Source organism: Hypoxylon trugodes, assembly GCF_022578975.1.
Source record: "Hypoxylon trugodes strain CBS 135444 unplaced genomic scaffold F4822scaffold_1, whole genome shotgun sequence".
NCBI classification, from domain to species: Eukaryota; Fungi; Ascomycota; class Sordariomycetes; order Xylariales; family Hypoxylaceae; genus Hypoxylon; species Hypoxylon trugodes.
The window spans coordinates 1,739,220-1,756,453 of record NW_026250016.1 but is presented as its reverse complement, the minus strand read 5'-3'; the positions used below and the strand labels follow the sequence as shown (position 1 = coordinate 1,756,453).

The 17,234-nt window shown below is 46.9% G+C and overlaps 3 protein-coding genes across 3 annotated transcripts; 1 reads left to right on the top strand and 2 right to left on the bottom strand.

The window, feature by feature from the left end:
• Positions 1–1,575: 1,575 nt before the first annotated feature.
• On the top strand, positions 1,576–8,583 carry F4822DRAFT_385221 (uncharacterized protein). The gene is made up of 5 exons (XM_051456612.1): positions 1,576–2,225; positions 2,294–2,311; positions 2,476–7,818; positions 7,868–7,928; positions 7,992–8,583. Exons 1-5 carry the CDS (start codon positions 2,215–2,217, stop codon positions 8,232–8,234), a joined length of 5,676 nt encoding a protein of 1,891 aa, XP_051319379.1. The 5' UTR covers positions 1,576–2,214; the 3' UTR covers positions 8,235–8,583.
• A 1,402-nt stretch (positions 8,584–9,985) lies between these two features.
• F4822DRAFT_439625 (uncharacterized protein) lies at positions 9,986–12,948 on the bottom strand. Its single transcript, XM_051462654.1, has 5 exons — positions 11,728–12,948; positions 11,552–11,652; positions 11,345–11,483; positions 11,246–11,280; positions 9,986–11,172 (listed from the first exon to the last, which is right to left on the bottom strand). Exons 1-5 carry the CDS (start codon positions 12,824–12,826, stop codon positions 10,000–10,002), a joined length of 2,547 nt encoding a protein of 848 aa, XP_051319378.1. The 5' UTR covers positions 12,827–12,948; the 3' UTR covers positions 9,986–9,999.
• Positions 12,949–14,211: 1,263 nt separating this feature from the next.
• F4822DRAFT_18393 (DEAD-domain-containing protein) lies at positions 14,212–16,472 on the bottom strand. Its single transcript, XM_051453446.1, has 3 exons — positions 16,013–16,472; positions 15,464–15,939; positions 14,212–15,413 (listed from the first exon to the last, which is right to left on the bottom strand). The coding sequence occupies exons 1-3, from the start codon at positions 16,292–16,294 to the stop codon at positions 14,348–14,350; spliced, it is 1,824 nt and encodes a 607-aa protein (XP_051319377.1). The 5' UTR covers positions 16,295–16,472; the 3' UTR covers positions 14,212–14,347.
• Between the last annotated feature and the right edge of the window lie 762 nt (positions 16,473–17,234).

The following is a 17,234-nucleotide window of genomic DNA, read 5'->3' as shown; positions in this document are numbered from 1 at the left end:
GTACCTACCAGACCAATTCACGCCTATCTAGGTACATACCTAGGTATCCGTACAAACTATAAGGTGCTAGGGTCTGAGATGAGGGAGAAACTCATGGATACTTTCAATGCTAGATATGGTTTAAGGTGATGACGACCACAGAAATAGAAAAAACTTCGGAGAAGATAAATCATCCAATAATATGTGCTAATAATAAATGCATTCTTGAATTAAAATCATCGTTTCCATCATTCGAACACATACCTACCTAAATACATAGGACGTAAGTGTATACCTCCAAGAACATTGAATCAATACAAATGCAGGTAGGACCAACCTATCACCCTCCGTAAGGGAATCTGCGAAAACTCGTCATTCCAACAAGCCACCATATTTTCTCAAAGAGTGGGTCTTTTACGGCTTTAGCCTTTAGCGTGGAGTCTGGAGACGCTAGGGAATTAAGCGAGAGAGTACGCACTCGGAAAGGCAAAGGATGCAAGTACAAAGATACAAGGGAGGAAAACACCTTGATTGCAGCGACCGAAATTGACCTCCCTACTTATCAGACATTGCCTTGTCGTTATTATTTTCCTGCGTGGCATCTATGAGTAGAAGGCTGAAGTAATGGTATGTGCGGCAAGTAGTTTTAATTTGATTTTCTGAGAGGATGTTCTCCGTAAAATCAGGTGCTTATAGCCATCATGATGCTGTAATCCAAAAACTGTTGCTGGTAAGGTTACAGGTTCTCTCTTCAATGTGAAAAGCTTCAACGCGTGGATCTGAGCTTATTCAAGACCGACAGGCCTGACTCAAGCCCTACACAGTTGCTGCCAGCTGGTGGTGCTTACCCAATTAGGAAAGGTAGCTATCTGACTGTCGGAGCTTAGGCCAACAGGGGCCCCCCAAGGCGGATCCAAACGTGTATAAAAGTATCCATAGGTACAGAAATATTAAGGAAGCCGGTGCCCTCATCTGCGACGACCGACCTGCTGCTGCACATCCCGTCATTTTTCTTTCTGACAGGCACAACAGAGACCCCCCCGGCCCCCAACCCCCAACCTGCCAACCTAAAAGCAATCAAGGAAAGGTCAATCAATCAATCAACCCAGTGCACGTACCACCAAAAAGGTCGCAATTACTTACTATCTCCCTACTGTTCCTACTGTGTTAAAACGGCAAATAGTTAATAATTCTGCATCCACCTTTCCGCCTATGATTGATTGAATAAGTTGAAGGCAGTTCCAATCGCTAGGGCCTCTTTTTTAGGTAACTACCGTATTCAAATAATAGATGCGACAAACTCGACAGCCGCGTCGGCGAAAAAACAACTCCATCAGCTCTATCTACACCTCTGACCTCTAACCTCGCTTTTCTATAAATACATCTCAATAAGCCCTGCGACCCGACAGACAAATCCATCTGTCAATCCATTCTCGCCTAAGCCTTTTCCGACGTCATTATCCATTATTCCATTGGTTTGATGGTTGCTACTACATACTTTGTTTGATCTTTTTCCTTTCATACATAAGCCGATCGCCTACGTACGCCCGTTCCGTTACAACGGGACTTACACAGTTTGCCGCATCGCTGATCGTTAGCATCGCGATATTACCTGCAGGGTATGTATCTACTTTTCCTTTTTTGGCCCATTCATTATCTACTTGATTTTTTTTTTTTTTTTTTTATCTCTACGCCTTCCATTTGAACTGATTTAGCACTATCTTGCCGCCCAATGTTGCACATACCCTTTCAACCTACCAATGTCTATCAATCTATCAATCACATATCTATTCTTCACAATGGCCAACGTGGATGATAGAACACGATTCCATTGTATAAAGATTACCCCCACCCAACGTATCTACCGCCATTAGGAACAAGTGTTTTTCATTAATTCAACTTCCCCAAAGACACATAGATTTCTTTTGGGAGGCTTAGTCACGTAGGCCGACTAATGTCGCATTGGTTAAAGACTACACAAGTAGCGTCCATCCAATCACAATAGCCTTTCTACTTGTAATCAGATTACAATAGACATGTGTGTTCAAGACAAGACACAAAGGTTTGCGTTGAATATCGCCCATCCAATTATAATCCAAGTCGCTCTCTTATGTACCAGCATTAGTAAATTGTATGCTTATAGAATTCACAGTACTGACCAACACTTATAGAATACTATTATGAGATGAATTTCTGCCGGGTATTAGGCCTCTAGCCTCGGTGTGATTTGCGAAAATGACGTCTAGGTGAGTTCTTACCTATCTTTTCAAAAAGTAGATCAAGGAGATGAACTAACCCATGTATTGTACCACAGGCTCGATCGTCTAGTCACGTAAGTTCTCATTTACTATTATCGAGGAAGAATGACTACTACCACAACCCTTGCTTATTGGGGCTTTGGTGGCGCAGATTCTGTGCAGCCAAGAGTTGACCAGACTATGACACATCGACTTTCACCGACTTTCATTTTATAATCTTATCACTAACCCTTTATAGGATCCTCGAGACAGGTAGCACAAAACTAATCAAGGATACTGCTGTTAGCCAACTAGCTGATTGGCAAAAAACGCACCCTGAGGAATTATTCAATTTGCTATCCAGAGTCGTACCTTATCTGCGCCACAAGGACTGGGATACCCGAGCTACCGCAGCCAAGGCCCTTGGCAGGATTATTGAAAATGCCCCTTTCTACGATCCCAACGAAGATGAGGATCCTACGACAGCTAAGAAGGAAGAACCTTTTGGAGGGGACGGCTTTGTGAAGAAAGAGGAAGACGATGTGTCCTCTTTCTCATCAGATGAGTGCTTCAAGCCAGAGGCGTTAGACGTCTCGACGATCCTTAAGTACGGTCGAGATTTATTGAGGACTGGCAATGTAGATTACGGACTTGCAAGTCTTGAACCTCAGGCACGACTAGCTCATCAGAAGAAGACTCTCATAGGTCGCCTCGGGCTTCTAGGCAGAAGATTCGAAGATGAAGAGATCCCGATAGCTACTGAAAAGTCGGCCAGTCCTTTCACACCGCAAGATCCTAACTCTAACAATGGCTTGTCTCGTCGGGATAGTACCACTAACTCTGCACCTAACCAACCGACCGAGGAATCGGGTCTCAGTGCCCGACAGCTCAACCAGCTTAAACGAAAACGTAAGCGGGATGCGCAAAAGGCGGCACAGGGCAAAGGTGGTTTTGGTGATTTATCTATACGTCGATCCTATACCGCCGGGTCAGAAGGATTCGACGATACCCCTATGCCGGACGCAGAATCTAAGAAGAATGGGAAGACCGACTACTTTAGCCTCGAACGACCAGCAGACGTTGACGAAGATACCAAAATTGTCTCGGAGTTCAAGGGTCCCGTGGTCCCAATCAAAACAGAAATCGAGGCAGAAGACGAACTTCAAGGATCAGAATGGCCGTACGAACGTCTATGTGAGTTTCTCAAAATCGATATATTCGATGCGCAGTGGGAGACACGTCATGGTGCTTCATTGGGCCTGCGAGAAATCCTTCGAGTGCACGGTGCCGGAGCCGGTCGATTAAGAGGAAAGTCAAGAGCCGAGAACGACAAGCTAAATAGGAAATGGCTTGACGATATGGCTTGCCGACTTTGTTGTGTGCTCATGCTAGACAGATTTACCGATTATGCCTCGGATACATCTGTTGCACCGATTCGAGAAACAGTTGGCCAGACATTGGGTTCATTCTTGAAACATGTGCCACCGCAATCCGTATACAGCATATATCGGATCTTATTAAGGATGGTGGTACAGCAGGACCTCGGCCTGGATAGGCCAATCTGGGCCGTCTGCCATGGTGGCATGGTCGGCCTTCGATATATTGTCGCAGTGAGGAAGGATTTATTGCTACAGCACAATGATATGATTGATGGCGTAGTCCAAGCAGTAATGAAGGGGCTCGGAGATAGCGATGATGATGTCCGATCTGTTAGTGCGGCAACATTAATTCCCATGGCCCAGGAGTTTGTCCAACTCCGGCCGGCGGCACTTAACGAGCTGATTAACATAGTATGGGAAAGCTTATCCAGTCTGGGTGACGATCTGAGCGCTAGCACCGGTAAGATCATGGATCTTCTGGCTATTTTATGCGGCTTCCCAGAGGTGCTAGAGGCAATGAAGTACTCCGCCGAGCAAGACGAAGAAAGATCCTTCACTCTCCTAGTACCACGACTATATCCATTCCTACGACATACCATTACTTCGGTTCGTCTCGCTGTTCTAAAAGCGCTGATGACTTTTGTCAATCTTGGTGTAGAGTCTCAAGGCTGGCTTGATGGTAAAATCCTTCGATTGGTGTTCCAGAATATCCTTGTGGAACGTGACCAAGAGACTCTAAGCATGTCTATGGAGCTATGGTCCGCTTTAGTAAAATGCTTAGCCAAGACCCCGGACAATCTTGCTCAAGAATTTGCCCTTCATATCGATGCTCTTATGCAACTTACTCTACATCCAGTAGGAGTATCTCGGCACCCTATACCCATGAGTGGAGCTTTATTTGTTAAACCCTCAGGTGGTACTTATTCAGTACCCGGCTTCGCCCCCGCGGTCGCGCGTAAGGGCTCCGAACCCGATGGCGAACGAGCTATGAAAAGGCGAAAGAAGTCTACCAAAGTCGACGATCCGGTCCCCGCTACCCATTCCCATGATCTCGATGGTCACATGATGCAAGGAGATGTGGACTTAGTCGGCATGGACACCTTAATCCGTTCCCGTGTTTCTGCTGCTGCGGCAATGGGCTTAATCATGTCGCTCGTGCCTCCGAAGTATCTAGAGTCCTATGATGCCACACTCATCCCGGGTCTTACATCATCGTTTTCCTCGACTCAACTCGCGGCGTGCATAGTGATTGATGAATATGCTAGAAATTGCACTAATACCCAAGTCGAGTCATCAAGATACACTGAAGAACTACAAAAGATCATTAAAGTCGATCGTCCTTCCCAATATCGCGATCTAGTTAGTTACATCCAACGGGTCCGATCGCAATGCCAACAACTCATGAACCTCTTCAGGGATCATGGGAAGGTACCTCAACACAAGCTTCCGGCTCTCGCTGTTGTCGTACAAGGCGAGGCAGAGGCAGGACCAGGGGCTTTCTCTTTGGCCACAGCCGACAAATGCATCAACGAAGATTATGACCGTCTCAAGAGGGCCATGGCGCCAGCTCAGCGCTTGATTACAAGCCAACAGCTTAGTGAAATTCGCGCAAGTACGTTGACGACCATCGAAGAAGCTAAAGCTATCAAAGATACGCGCGACGTTCGTATCAAAGCCGCGGCAGCTTGCGCATTAATAGCAATGAAGGTGCTTCCTAGGAAAGCGAATCCTTTAATCAAGGCGATCATGGATAGCATTAAATTGGAAGAGAACCAACAACTCCAGACGCGCTCCGCTGACACAATTGGCCGATTAATACTACAACTCACCGAGGAAGGCCGCCAGCCTCCTGTAGACAAAGTTGTTTCCAATCTTGTCAAATTCTCTTGCGTTGAAGTTGCCGAGACGCCCGAGTTTCCAGTCCACGCAACAAAGACTAACATCATCTTATCAATGCAAAAAGAAGAGGACCGAGTTGATCACGGATCTGATGCTGCCAAGTTCGCACGGGAGGCCAAAGGTGCTCGCATAACTCGGCGAGGAGCGAAGGAAGCTCTTGAGATACTCTCTTGCACATTTGGCGCCGATCTATTTACTACAGTCCCAAGGTTAAGATCATTCATGGAAGAACCCCTGGTGAAAGCTTTCTCGGGTGAGCTTCCTGCCGAAGCCAAAGACCCTGAGGATGTTTTTGGGCAAGAAATCGTGGATGCTATGTCAGTCATTCGAACCATGGCACCGACATTGAACACAGCACTTCACCCATTCGTCATGCAACAAGTTCCGCTTATTATCAAGTCTCTCCATTCGGAATTATCCGTATTTAGGTACATGGCTGCGAAATGCTTAGCGACTATCTGCAGCGTCATTACCGTTGAGGGTATGACAGCCCTTGTGGAGCAAGTACTGCCTTCTATCAACAACCCGATTGACTTGCAGTTCCGCCAAGGTGCAATAGAGGCCATATACCATCTAATTGCTGTTATGGGCGATAGCATCCTACCGTATGTTATTTTCCTCATTGTACCCGTACTAGGACGCATGAGCGACTCAGACAATGACATCCGTCTTATTGCAACTACATCCTTTGCCACTTTGGTTAAGCTTGTGCCCCTCGAAGCCGGTATCCCAGACCCACCAGGTCTCTCTGAGGAATTGCTAAAAGGAAGAGACCGCGAACGAACCTTCATTGCGCAGCTTCTCGACCCGAAGAAGGTTGAGCCTTTCAAAATTCCCGTCGCTATCAATGCCGAATTGCGCTCATACCAACAGGAAGGTGTAAATTGGCTTCACTTCTTGAATAAGTACCATCTCCACGGTATTCTTTGCGATGATATGGGTCTGGGAAAGACGCTACAAACCCTTTGCATCGTAGCAAGTGACCATTATAACAGAGAGGAGGAATTCAAAAGAACAGGCGCCCCAGACTTCCGAAAACTTCCATCTCTTATTGTCTGTCCGCCAACACTTTCGGGACATTGGCAACAAGAGTTAAAGACGTTTGCTCCATTTTTGGATGTCACCGCTTTCGTTGGCCCTCCCCCGGAGAGAAGAGCTAAAGCTGCTCGATTCGGATCTACTGACATCGTCATTACCTCGTATGAAGTCTGCCGCAATGACACCGAATACCTCGAAAAGCAAAATTGGAACTATATTGTGCTTGACGAAGGCCATTTGATTAAGAACCCTAAGGCGAAGATTACTCTATCCGTCAAAAAGCTCGCCAGCAATCACCGATTGATCCTCACTGGTACTCCGATCCAAAACAATGTTCTGGAACTCTGGTCGCTCTTCGATTTCTTGATGCCAGGATTCCTCGGAGCTGAGAAGGTATTCCTGGATCGATTCGCGAAGCCAATTGCAGCTAGTCGATTCAGTAAAGCCTCGTCGAAGGAGCAGGAAGCCGGGGCGTTGGCGATCGAGGCTTTACACAAACAGGTCTTACCATTCTTGCTTCGTCGTCTGAAAGAAGAGGTTCTCGATGATCTTCCTCCCAAGATTCTTCAGAACTATTATTGCGATCTTAGCGATTTGCAAAGAAAACTATTTGAAGATTTCACAAAGAGGCAAGGCAAGAAGATTACGGAGGATGCTGCAAAAGAAGATAAGGACTCCAAGCAGCATATTTTCCAAGCCTTACAATATATGCGAAAATTATGCAACTCACCGGCGCTGGTTATGACACCTAGTAATAAGCTCTACGAAGACACACAGCGTTTCCTCTCGAAAAAAGGAACCAGCATAGAAGATCCCGTACATGCGCCCAAGTTGACAGCCCTCAAAGATCTATTGGTTGATTGCGGTATCGGTGTTGAAGGCGCTGATTCGAATGACCCACTATATCAACCAATCAAACCGCATCGCGCCCTGATCTTCTGCCAGATGAAGGAGATGCTTGACATGGTCCAAAATACGGTACTGAAGCATATGCTTCCTTCTGTTTCATACCTACGACTCGATGGCTCAGTTGAAGCGGGCAAGAGACAAGATATCGTGAATAAATTCAATAAAGATCCATCCTACGACTGTCTGCTCTTGACCACAAGCGTCGGTGGTTTAGGTCTCAATCTTACAGGAGCAGATACTGTCATTTTCGTCGAGCACGACTGGAATCCCCAACGAGACCTTCAAGCTATGGACCGTGCTCATCGAATAGGACAAAAGAAGGTCGTCAACGTGTATCGACTAATTACTAGAGGTACATTAGAGGAGAAGATTCTAAGGTAAGTCCAATTCCTACGTCAACTCAACTATTACTAATATTCGATACAGCCTTCAAGCCTTCAAGATAGATGTAGCATCTACCGTAGTGAACCAACAAAACGCTGGCTTGGTAAGTCTTTTCCCGTCTCCATTTTCACCATATAAAGCGTGATTACTAATTCGTTACACAAAGGGTACCATGGACACGGATCAAATATTAGATCTCTTCAATTTAGGCGATGCAGGACCAAACTTGATCTCCGATAAGCCTCAAAACAATATTGAGGGACGAGAGGAGGATATGGTGGATGTCGAAACCGGCGACGTGAGGGCTCCAGGCAAGAGAGCCTGGGCAGATGATTTAGGGGAGTTGTGGGATAATCGTCAGTATGAGGAAAGCTTCGATTTAGATGGCTTTCTCAAAACGATGCAATAAAAACCAAAAGCCAAAAGACTGACGAGCCATGACAAAGGGTTGGCATCGATAGGAATGAATCACGGGCACTTACGAAATGCCCTCGCATGATACACACTAGGTAGCCTTGCATTGTGTATAATTGTATTATAAAAGGATGGAGCTGGCGAAACGATGCATTAATGTCCTCCCGACAGGACTTGGCTAAATATATTTGGCGTTCGACGAAGGTGAAATTTTTACGTACGGTCTGGAGGGCAGGGCAGTGTTTGGTGTTAGGTGGTACATATGTATCTTTGAAATTTTACACCTTGCATTGCCAGTCTATTCTCAATTGAAGGGCAGATTAGCCAACATTCTATTTTTTTGATCTATCTTATGACAATTACCTTGGTGTTAAATTTGCGTGCGAATTAATATGTTAGGGTTATGAAGGCAGGACAGCTTGTACCTACTACCTAGGTAGGCTAGAGAAAAGTTTGGAGTATTCGATGTTGTATTTTTTAGGTGTAAACGTGTAAAAGCTAGAGTGCAGGGTTTAAATACTTGATACAGTGTGCCGATAATGGTGATAAGCTGTACCTGCCCATCTGCTAGGCAGTAATATAATGCGGTGGGTTGGAGAAGTACCTGGGTATTTTTTACAGTGTCTAAATCACTGATACATCCTGCGCACCTCCTATGTACCTAAGTACCTAGATATCTAAATGACACCTACATGTACTTGTGTAACCCAGTAGATAGAGGCATTCCGAGTTGAGACATACATGTATTACTGTAGAGCAAAGAAAATACTGGTTCTGTAAAGCATAACAAGTCACACCTAAGATACATATATACTTGGGGGAGAAAAAAACTTTTCACGCGTACTGAAAGTTTAAAATGTTGTGTTGATGGCGTTGCCTAAATAGGTACCAAGGTACTTACAAGTACAAACTCTTAAAGCGTCTGTGTACTTTCATGTCACTGTGTTAATATTTTCGGGGAATAATTTTACTCTTGATAACCTATATTTTAGTGATGTGTGTGGACTTGGTTGTATTGGTAGGTACCTAGGTAAACACGTACTTTCCGCTCTAAGTGCACCTTCCTTTTCAACAGAACAACAGTGAAAGCTAGAACGACCCTGAAACCACGAGTCGAAGTTTCCCCTCCGAGTTTTCACGCTCCTTCCCTCCGCTTTCCGCAAGCCGGAAGTAGTCACATCCTACTTCACCCGGCCGAATTCCGGCAGCGACCGGCATTCACCTCCGGTCCGTATTTCCCAATTAGGAAAATATTCCGGTCGGCACCTCCGAGGTCCCCCGCACCCTTCCGTCTTCTTCTGTTATGGTCTTGCCGGTCCGCACCTGCCCCCCCCTCCCAATGCGCATTTTCTGACTACCCACAATCAATCGTTTTCGCGCCACTGCCGCATCTCGTCACGTTCAGGCCAGCACGAGGCCGCAAAGGCGCCAAATCGCGCCCCTCGCCACCATCATGTAAATAGTATCTCAATCGAGGACACCCATTCCTCGAAACAATTCCATTGTAGTCGCCTTTTGTAGATCAACGCATATCACAATTTTAGTCAGTCGCAATTTTGAATTGATACGCCTCTAATTGCGGTGCCCCAATTCCGAAAGTAAACTATTTTGCAATGCATCGTGAAACCCATCGGCGAAAATATCGTGAACACCATATGTGTCCTAAACACAGTAATGCAGCATACCACCCACCCATACCATCTTGTAGCCATGTAGCGTAGCTAGGCGAAAAGCCTAAGTATCACAATTTGGAAGTAGTATTAAATGTTGAGTGGCCCAGTAACATCGTCGACAGCGTGGACGGCGACTCTAATCAAATCGAATCCTAAGCGCACATTCATATCGCCGGTGTACAGCTCGACAGTGTACAATCTGCCAGGTTCTCGGATGGTTTTTTGAATTTCAGTATGCAGCGTAACTGCGTTGTTCGCCCACCAGAAATCATCGAGAGGTTTGCGAATGGCTTCATTCACAGCGGAGTGGCGTAGAAATAATTCACCAGCGTGCTCGTTAGCGAGTCCACGATCCGTAAAAGTTATAAGTGGCAGCCTATTGAGTTCAATTTCGCCATTATGGGTACCGATGACTTCGTCGGCGATGGCGGCATCGCAGTGGATAGGTGACGATGGCACTTTCTGCGGCGTCCCTCCAGTTCCATGGATCACAAATTCGCACTCTACTATGTAATGTGGCAGTTTAGGCCGTTCCGCTGACCACTTCTTCAGCCGGCGCTCCCTTTTGGTGAAATCAGTTTGGACGTTCACGAGACGGCGTTCCACCCACAGTACACGATCCTCACCGGTGGCGAGAGTAAGCTCTACCTTGAGTAGCTTGGAGCCGGGTTGTTCATAGGCATGTCTACGAGCCACTGCGGCTAGGCCGCCATCAAACTGGTCGTAGTTAGTTAGTTCATGAAGTTTTGCGTTGGCTGTTTCACGAGTTGCGAAGGGGCCGGTCAAGTATTTTTTAATCATTTCATTTCCGTTTCCGATGTCTGCCGCGTGGCTATTGACTAGTGACCATATCCCGTATGACCACTTCCATCCGTCAAAAATACATTCTGTCGGTTCTGTTTGTGCCAAAGACTCATGTGCCTGGTAACTTTCCGCGTGAGAATACGCCGGCGAGGGCGAGATATTTCTAGGATTGTCAGTATGCTGATGATTTTGTCTAATAGTATTATGTGACGTCTTACAAAGTGCGAAATCCGGGTGAGTAGCGGTCTCGTTCCAGTACTCCTTCATGCCTTGGGTGTTGCGATCGTCATGCATGTCAGCAGTCATTAGGCTGATATACTTAGTCGTAGCTAGCTCAGCGATCTGCGCCTGCTGGGCGGGAGTGGTTGATGCCTTGACAGCTTCCTTGATGGCCTGCATCTTGATCTTTCGGGCCTTGGTGTTAAATCTGTCGGCCGTGGTACCTGGCTTCTCCTCCTACTCAAATATATATGATTAGCACTGAGGACCATGGTTGTTTCTGGCATCGTTCTATGCAAATAGTACATACCTTTTTTCTGTCATTTGAACTGATGACGAGCTTGCCTAAATGAGCAGCGTGTAAGCTTAAGATGTCTTCGTACTATGGCCGGGTGTTAGGAGTACTTACGGAAACGAGGACCACCCTTCTTGCACTTGGGCTGCTCGGGCTCGGTAGTCTGGTCGACTGCATCACCACCAGGAGCGGTGGCCGAGCCGGTAGCGGTAGCGGGACGCTTACGCTTGCGGTCCAAGGGGACAGGATCTTGCTAGTCAATCCCTTTGGTTAGACGCGCTTCGCATAACAAAATAATAAAATTATTGACTGATTACGTACCTCGTCGTCATCCTCGTCGCCATCGTCGACGTAGTCGTCGACGTTGTCGTCCTGGCCAGGGTTGTCTCCAGCAACGTCCATGCCGCTCAGCTTCTCAATGGCTAAATATCTCCAGAGTAAGTATAGATCCAAGTCTGAATATTCAACTAGAAGGTTAGGATATGAGTGATACTTACCGATTTTCTTGGCAGGTCGCCCTGCCGTAGCCGGAACCGCGACCGGGGCTGCGACCGGGAGTGCAGCTGGGACTGTAACCGGGAGCACGACCGGGACCGCGAGCAAGTAGCGGCATGAGGCCGGTACTGAGGACGCTCGCTTGCGGGAAACAGCCTGGGTCATGGGAGAACCCTCAGCCTCGGCCATGGCCTCGGCCTCGACGTTAGTCTGCATATCAGACATGATGATACGATGATTATCAAAGTCGATAGCGTGTCTTTCTAGTAGTTTTGTTATGATGGGGAGCTTGCGTGTTTGTTGTAATAAACAATAGAGTCGTTTAGTATGAATGAAACGGGGATTAATAAAGTCACCGATATTTTTATCTTCAGAAAAAAAATATGGTGAAGGGGGGAGGAAATTTTTGTCTACAAGAACAGAAGGAGAATGTTGTGGGTAAGGCTTCAGGGAGAGTGGAAGGGAAGACTTCTGGTTGTAGACTTCTAGGTGAGTAGAAGAAGAGATGGTGTTATGTGTAGAATCTCCTAAAGGGTTAGAAGTGTGGGAATTTGGTGGGCAGACTTCTGGGGAGAGGGGATAATGTTTATGGTTGGGTGTGCAAAACCTTGGTGGAAGAGAGAGACTGGGTTTTTGTAGGCAGACCTCTGGGGCAAAAGTGGAATGGTTAGGGTTTTGTGTGTAGACCTGCTCTTGCCTTTCTTTATTGTCTTGGGGCATAGCCTTAGACACTACCTGCGCAGGGAATGCTCGCGATGTACTGTTGTGACTGCCTAGGTCGTGTGACCGGGGTGTCAGACTCTCGTCTAACTGGCTGTTACCGCAGGAGCTGCCATCGTAGCCTAGCTCGGCACAGACGTTACCCCTCGCGCCCTTTTCCCCTCTCGTACCGCCTTCTATCCCGGCGCCATATGCGTCTACAGAAGATGCGCAAAGTCGGCCGTCGTGAGCTTGTTCAGTTCTCTCTACGCCGCCCACAGAGCAAAGAAGCTCTTGAGCAGACGGTGACGCACGCCTTTCTCCAAACCGCCCGTCCATGGCCGGCATGGATTGACTAGCCCCCATTATCTCCTCACCCAAGCCACCTCTTCTGACTGGCATACTTCTAGAAATAGCTCCAGTATCGCCAACCAGGCAACAGTGCGCGCTTCCTAAATGAAACGAGCGAATAGGGGCTCATATGTTAAAGTGCCCTACAATACGCCTCGGAGAGAGAAATTGAGGTCCCCTTAGAAAGAAAAAAGGCCCATTCTTCATGCTAATGTGTGTTAGCATACGCGATTCGGGATGAGATGTTGTGTGAGAAAGGGGGAGAGGACTTGTCGATCGAGGAAGCGGATTACTGGAGAGAGTATGGATGTGAAAGAGGATGTACAGGGGAGTAACAAAGCAACAGGAGTTGCACAATCAACTTACTGGCGGAGTGTCGCTACTAATCGCTAGATCTAGGGAGGACCGGTTCTCCTAGCTTATAGTAGAAGAGGTTGCGAACCGTCAGACGGAGATGTTGGGTTTGATGTCGTCGTGCCTAGGACCTATGCTTAAGGTCTCATACGCCGATTGGTGGGCAGCGTCGTTGAGGTTGGTGAGACCAAGAGGCGGGTTGGAGGTAAGACCCCAAGCCTTAATGAGGAGTTGTTTGGCTTTGATTGATATTGGGACAGGTTTGAAGATTCATGTGAATGAGGAACAAAGGAGGATTGTTACGATTAGCAGCCGAGGACTCCATTTAAATAGGCGGAGGTGTGGACTGGTCGGCGAGTAACGACTGCTCTATTTGGCCAAGGAAGCAATGGACTCGTTACTTCGCCGTGAGGTAGTCGGCGGGTAACGACTACTCTGTTTGATAGCTGGCTGATGAAGCAATAGGCTCGTTACTTCGCCGTGGGATAGTAGTTCTACATCAAAAGGAAGTCGCCTCAGAGAACCGACCGTAGGCGTTGATATCCTCAAGGACATACGTAACGACTACGTACAACCCAGCGGGCTTGGTATAATAACCCACGATGTGAGGAGCTGCGGTTGTGCCTCGGATGTGTATTGTGTGTAGAAGAGTTACTATAATCCGCCGGGGTTATTTAATGCTTATTATGTTAATCGAGGAAGTTGGGGAGTAATATCGTGATGAAAAGGGGCGGATAGCCCAGACTAATGAGAGAGACTGGGTGAGTTACACGATGCATTACACGATCAACAGGGGCTCCTTCCCTAGCAATCGCCGCCTCCCTAAATCGGCGTAAGATGACCGGCAGCGGGTACGACGTAGTCCGTTTAAAACGAAGGATTCTATGCGGACGACGTAGAAAGAACGGGCAGTAAAAGCGAAGCCGACGACATATCCTCGCAACATTTCAAATTAGATATCTAAGTAGTTAATAAGCACTTAGAACGTAACGCACAGTGCTGAGGAAAGTATGTCCAAGATGGGTTGTATATAGAGACGGGGGATAACGGCGACACTTGTGAAGAAAGAAGTACTAGAGGCTGTAAAATTTTTGCAACGCATATACGCGCCAATATTGTTAGAATGTTTTTCTGTATTGATGGGTATCTGCGGTTATGAGCCTAGCTAAGAGAGAATAATGGCAAGATATATCTCACCTAAACTGAACTAACATCAGCTTACTTAGTCTTAGACCTTGCCTTGAATGATCTTAAGGGGTCACTCCTGCGACCACCTGTCCTCCTGCCCTTGCTCTTGAAAATTTTGCTTCTCTTACCCTTACCATCAAGGACCTTCTTGAACGGCACAAATCCGACTTCGTTCGGCGTGATGGCCTTCTTTCCGTCTTTTGGCAACAGGTAATCAGGTACGTGCTTGAGATGAGGTTGACTCCTTGTTGTTCGGAGTTCGACATCGTGTCGGAGATGTCGCACCTCCAAGGGGTTTTCCTCAAAATGGCGCTTCAGGCTTTCGCTTTTGAGTAGTTCTTGTTTGAGTTCTCGTAGTCGAGCTTCTCGAACAGCGACTTTCGTAACAGCCCTTAGGGCATCGTTCATTCGATATCGGAATGCCTCAACTGCCTTCATGTCAAAGCTATAAGGCTTAACCTCATGTCCTTTCTTGGCTTGCTGCTTGATAATCTTAGTTAACACCTTCTCATCGTTTTCTGCTGTTTCGATGCTTGTAGGCATGTGTTTCCGGAATTTTTCTTTCGGAACAACGAAAGACAACGCCATGCCTGTTTGCCCGGCGCGCGCCGTCCGCCCAATTCTGTGTAAGTACGAGCGAGAAGATAACGGAAGGTCAAAATTGATGACCACTGCAACATTCTTGAAGTCAATTCCTCGTGACACTCCGTAATTCTTGTCACGCCGCGAGGACTTGCGCTTCTTCGTTCGCGGGGCAAGGGTGGTGTCTTGCCCATTAGTTTCTAAGGTTTCGCCGTCATTTGCAACTTCTCCGCTGTCCGGTTTCGGTTGATCTTTCTCATCGCCCACCACTTCGTTTTCGTCAGAGGCGATGATGATGTTGTAGACACCTCTGTTGAACTCTTCGACAGCATGTATTCGACAATTGACCGGTAGCTCGGAATTTAATAGACAGCTTCGGATGCCAAATTGCTCGAAAAACAGCTTAAGCCGATAGCATCGATCGACATCGCTAACAAATATAATCGCCTTTCCTTTCACCAATTCAAGTTTAACCATGCAATAGATGAGAAGAAATTTCTCATCCTCGCCGCACCTATACGCCTATTAGCACTGCTATTTCAATTTGGAGACACACTGGCATACTTTACTACGTATTGCGATACTCCTCCTCCGTCCTCGTCAGGCTCTTCTAGGTCTAGAATTGTTGGATTCCGACAGAAGAGTCCTTTTAGGGTATCGACTTCGGGGGTCAATGTCGCACTCATGAGAGTTGTTTGTAGTCCCTTCGGCAGCGATGATGCGACGTTTTGTAGGTCTTCATCATAGCCGTATGACAGCACAAGATCTGCCTCGTCTAGGACCAAATGTGTGAGTTTTTCCAAAGACAGAGTAGAGTTCTTGACGTTATGCCATGCTCTTGCAGGGGTTGCGACTACGACGTCCGGCGAATCGGAGAGGACTGCTCGTTGTGCGGCATCGGAGAGTTTGTCGGATAGCTTAGAGATTTTGATCTCTCTAGAACAGAAAGAGGTGAGAGATTCAAGCACTTTGGCAACTTGGGTCACTAGTTCGTTTGTAGGGACCAGGATGAGGGCTGCTGTATAGGAATCTGATGATGTCTACACCGGTGTTAGTTGCTATCTTAGTACGCTATCGACATGTAGAAATATTTTGGCCGGGGTCGTCGCATACCTGCTTTCGCTTGAGGATGGCCTGGAGTATAGGCAATGTATAGGCGGCGGTTTTCCCCGATCCCGTTTTCGCCTTTGCTAACACATCGCAACCATCAATGGCTAAGGGGATGGCTCTGCTCTGAACCAAAGTAGGTGTATGCCAATCCTGGCTTGCTGTGGCTTGAAGGAGTCTACTGTCTAAGCCGAGATTCGCGAAAGTGCTGGATGTCGCTCCTGCACTTGTTGTTTCTGTATCGGCAGTTAATACCGGCGCATTATTTTCGTCCAACTTGCGCTTCATGGCGTATGATTGTAGTGGCAAAAGAAGAGATAAATGGTATTGAAAATGTCTGCTTCCTTGGCGATAACCACCCACCAAGATTCGCCAGTAAAATGTTTAGAGCGACAGACCTGGAAAAATAATTCCTTATCTTATCATTCATTCATACAGTAATGTACGTAGAGTATGGAATAACTATTTCGCCGAATAAGCTACGATTTACTATGGGCCATCTACGGTGTCTCTTCCTGCGCGAGTACATGGATGCGCACTGTATGTTATCTTATCATCACATGTCTTAATATGCTTACATAATGTATGACAATGTGCTTTTATTCACTTTCGGTCGGCAGTGCGTGATGAGATGATTTCTCCATCCATTCCCCATCGACAAGCCGGCAGTTTAGATTACCCCCACGGGCAATTCCAACATGCCTGTATCGATGTATAATGAAGCTTTTCTTGCTGAGGCTGTCGACACTCTTAGTACTCTTGGCTTTGGTAGGCGACTAGCTTAATCAATTGGTCAATACCGCGACGCCGCACTACTAAAGCCAAGAGTTTTGGCCAAGAATGCCCCTACAACGTCTACTTCGATATAACTGGTGCGACGATCTCTTCTCCCCCAGGTTTTATTTCCCTCTTATTCTGCAGCACAAATATTTGCACACGAGTGAAGCCAAACATTGACCTCTTTATCTCTTTGTGAGGTTGCAGAGTAGCTAGCCATTTGATCCTATTGAGTTTCACCAACCCAGCTCAAGAACGAACTATATCGCGAACCGCAAAGTGATCTATCTATCTTACCCCAGGTCCGGGTCACTGTCGTAATGCGGTTAGGCCGATATGATAAACACTACCATCGTCGTAGCAATCTTGTTGGGGCAACCAATTTTGAGTTGCTACGCTCGAGCATTCAACGGAGCCACAGCAATTTCTCAGACCCTCTATGACGGTCTAG

What these genes read in the sequence shown, in the direction of transcription:
- F4822DRAFT_385221 (XM_051456612.1), top strand. An exon ending in TTAGAGGAGAAGATTCTAAG is followed by an intron (nt 7,819 to 7,867) that starts GTAAGTCCAATT and finishes TATTCGATACAG; the next exon opens with CCTTCAAGCCTTCAAGATAG. An exon ending in ACCAACAAAACGCTGGCTTG is followed by an intron (nt 7,929 to 7,991) that starts GTAAGTCTTTTC and finishes CGTTACACAAAG; the next exon opens with GGTACCATGGACACGGATCA.
- F4822DRAFT_439625 (XM_051462654.1), bottom strand. Translation starts at nt 12,826, where the DNA reads ATGCCAGTCAGAAGAGGTGGCTTGGGTGAGGAGATAATGGGGGCTAGT. An exon ending in GCGACCTGCCAAGAAAATCG is followed by an intron (nt 11,653 to 11,727) that starts GTAAGTATCACT and finishes GGAGATATTTAG; the next exon opens with CCATTGAGAAGCTGAGCGGC. An exon ending in GAAGGGTGGTCCTCGTTTCC is followed by an intron (nt 11,281 to 11,344) that starts GTAAGTACTCCT and finishes CTGCTCATTTAG; the next exon opens with GCAAGCTCGTCATCAGTTCA.
- F4822DRAFT_18393 (XM_051453446.1), bottom strand. Translation starts at nt 16,294, where the DNA reads ATGAAGCGCAAGTTGGACGAAAATAATGCGCCGGTATTAACTGCCGAT. An exon ending in CCATCCTCAAGCGAAAGCAG is followed by an intron (nt 15,940 to 16,012) that starts GTATGCGACGAC and finishes ACACCGGTGTAG; the next exon opens with ACATCATCAGATTCCTATAC. An exon ending in GTATCGCAATACGTAGTAAA is followed by an intron (nt 15,414 to 15,463) that starts GTATGCCAGTGT and finishes ATAGGCGTATAG; the next exon opens with GTGCGGCGAGGATGAGAAAT.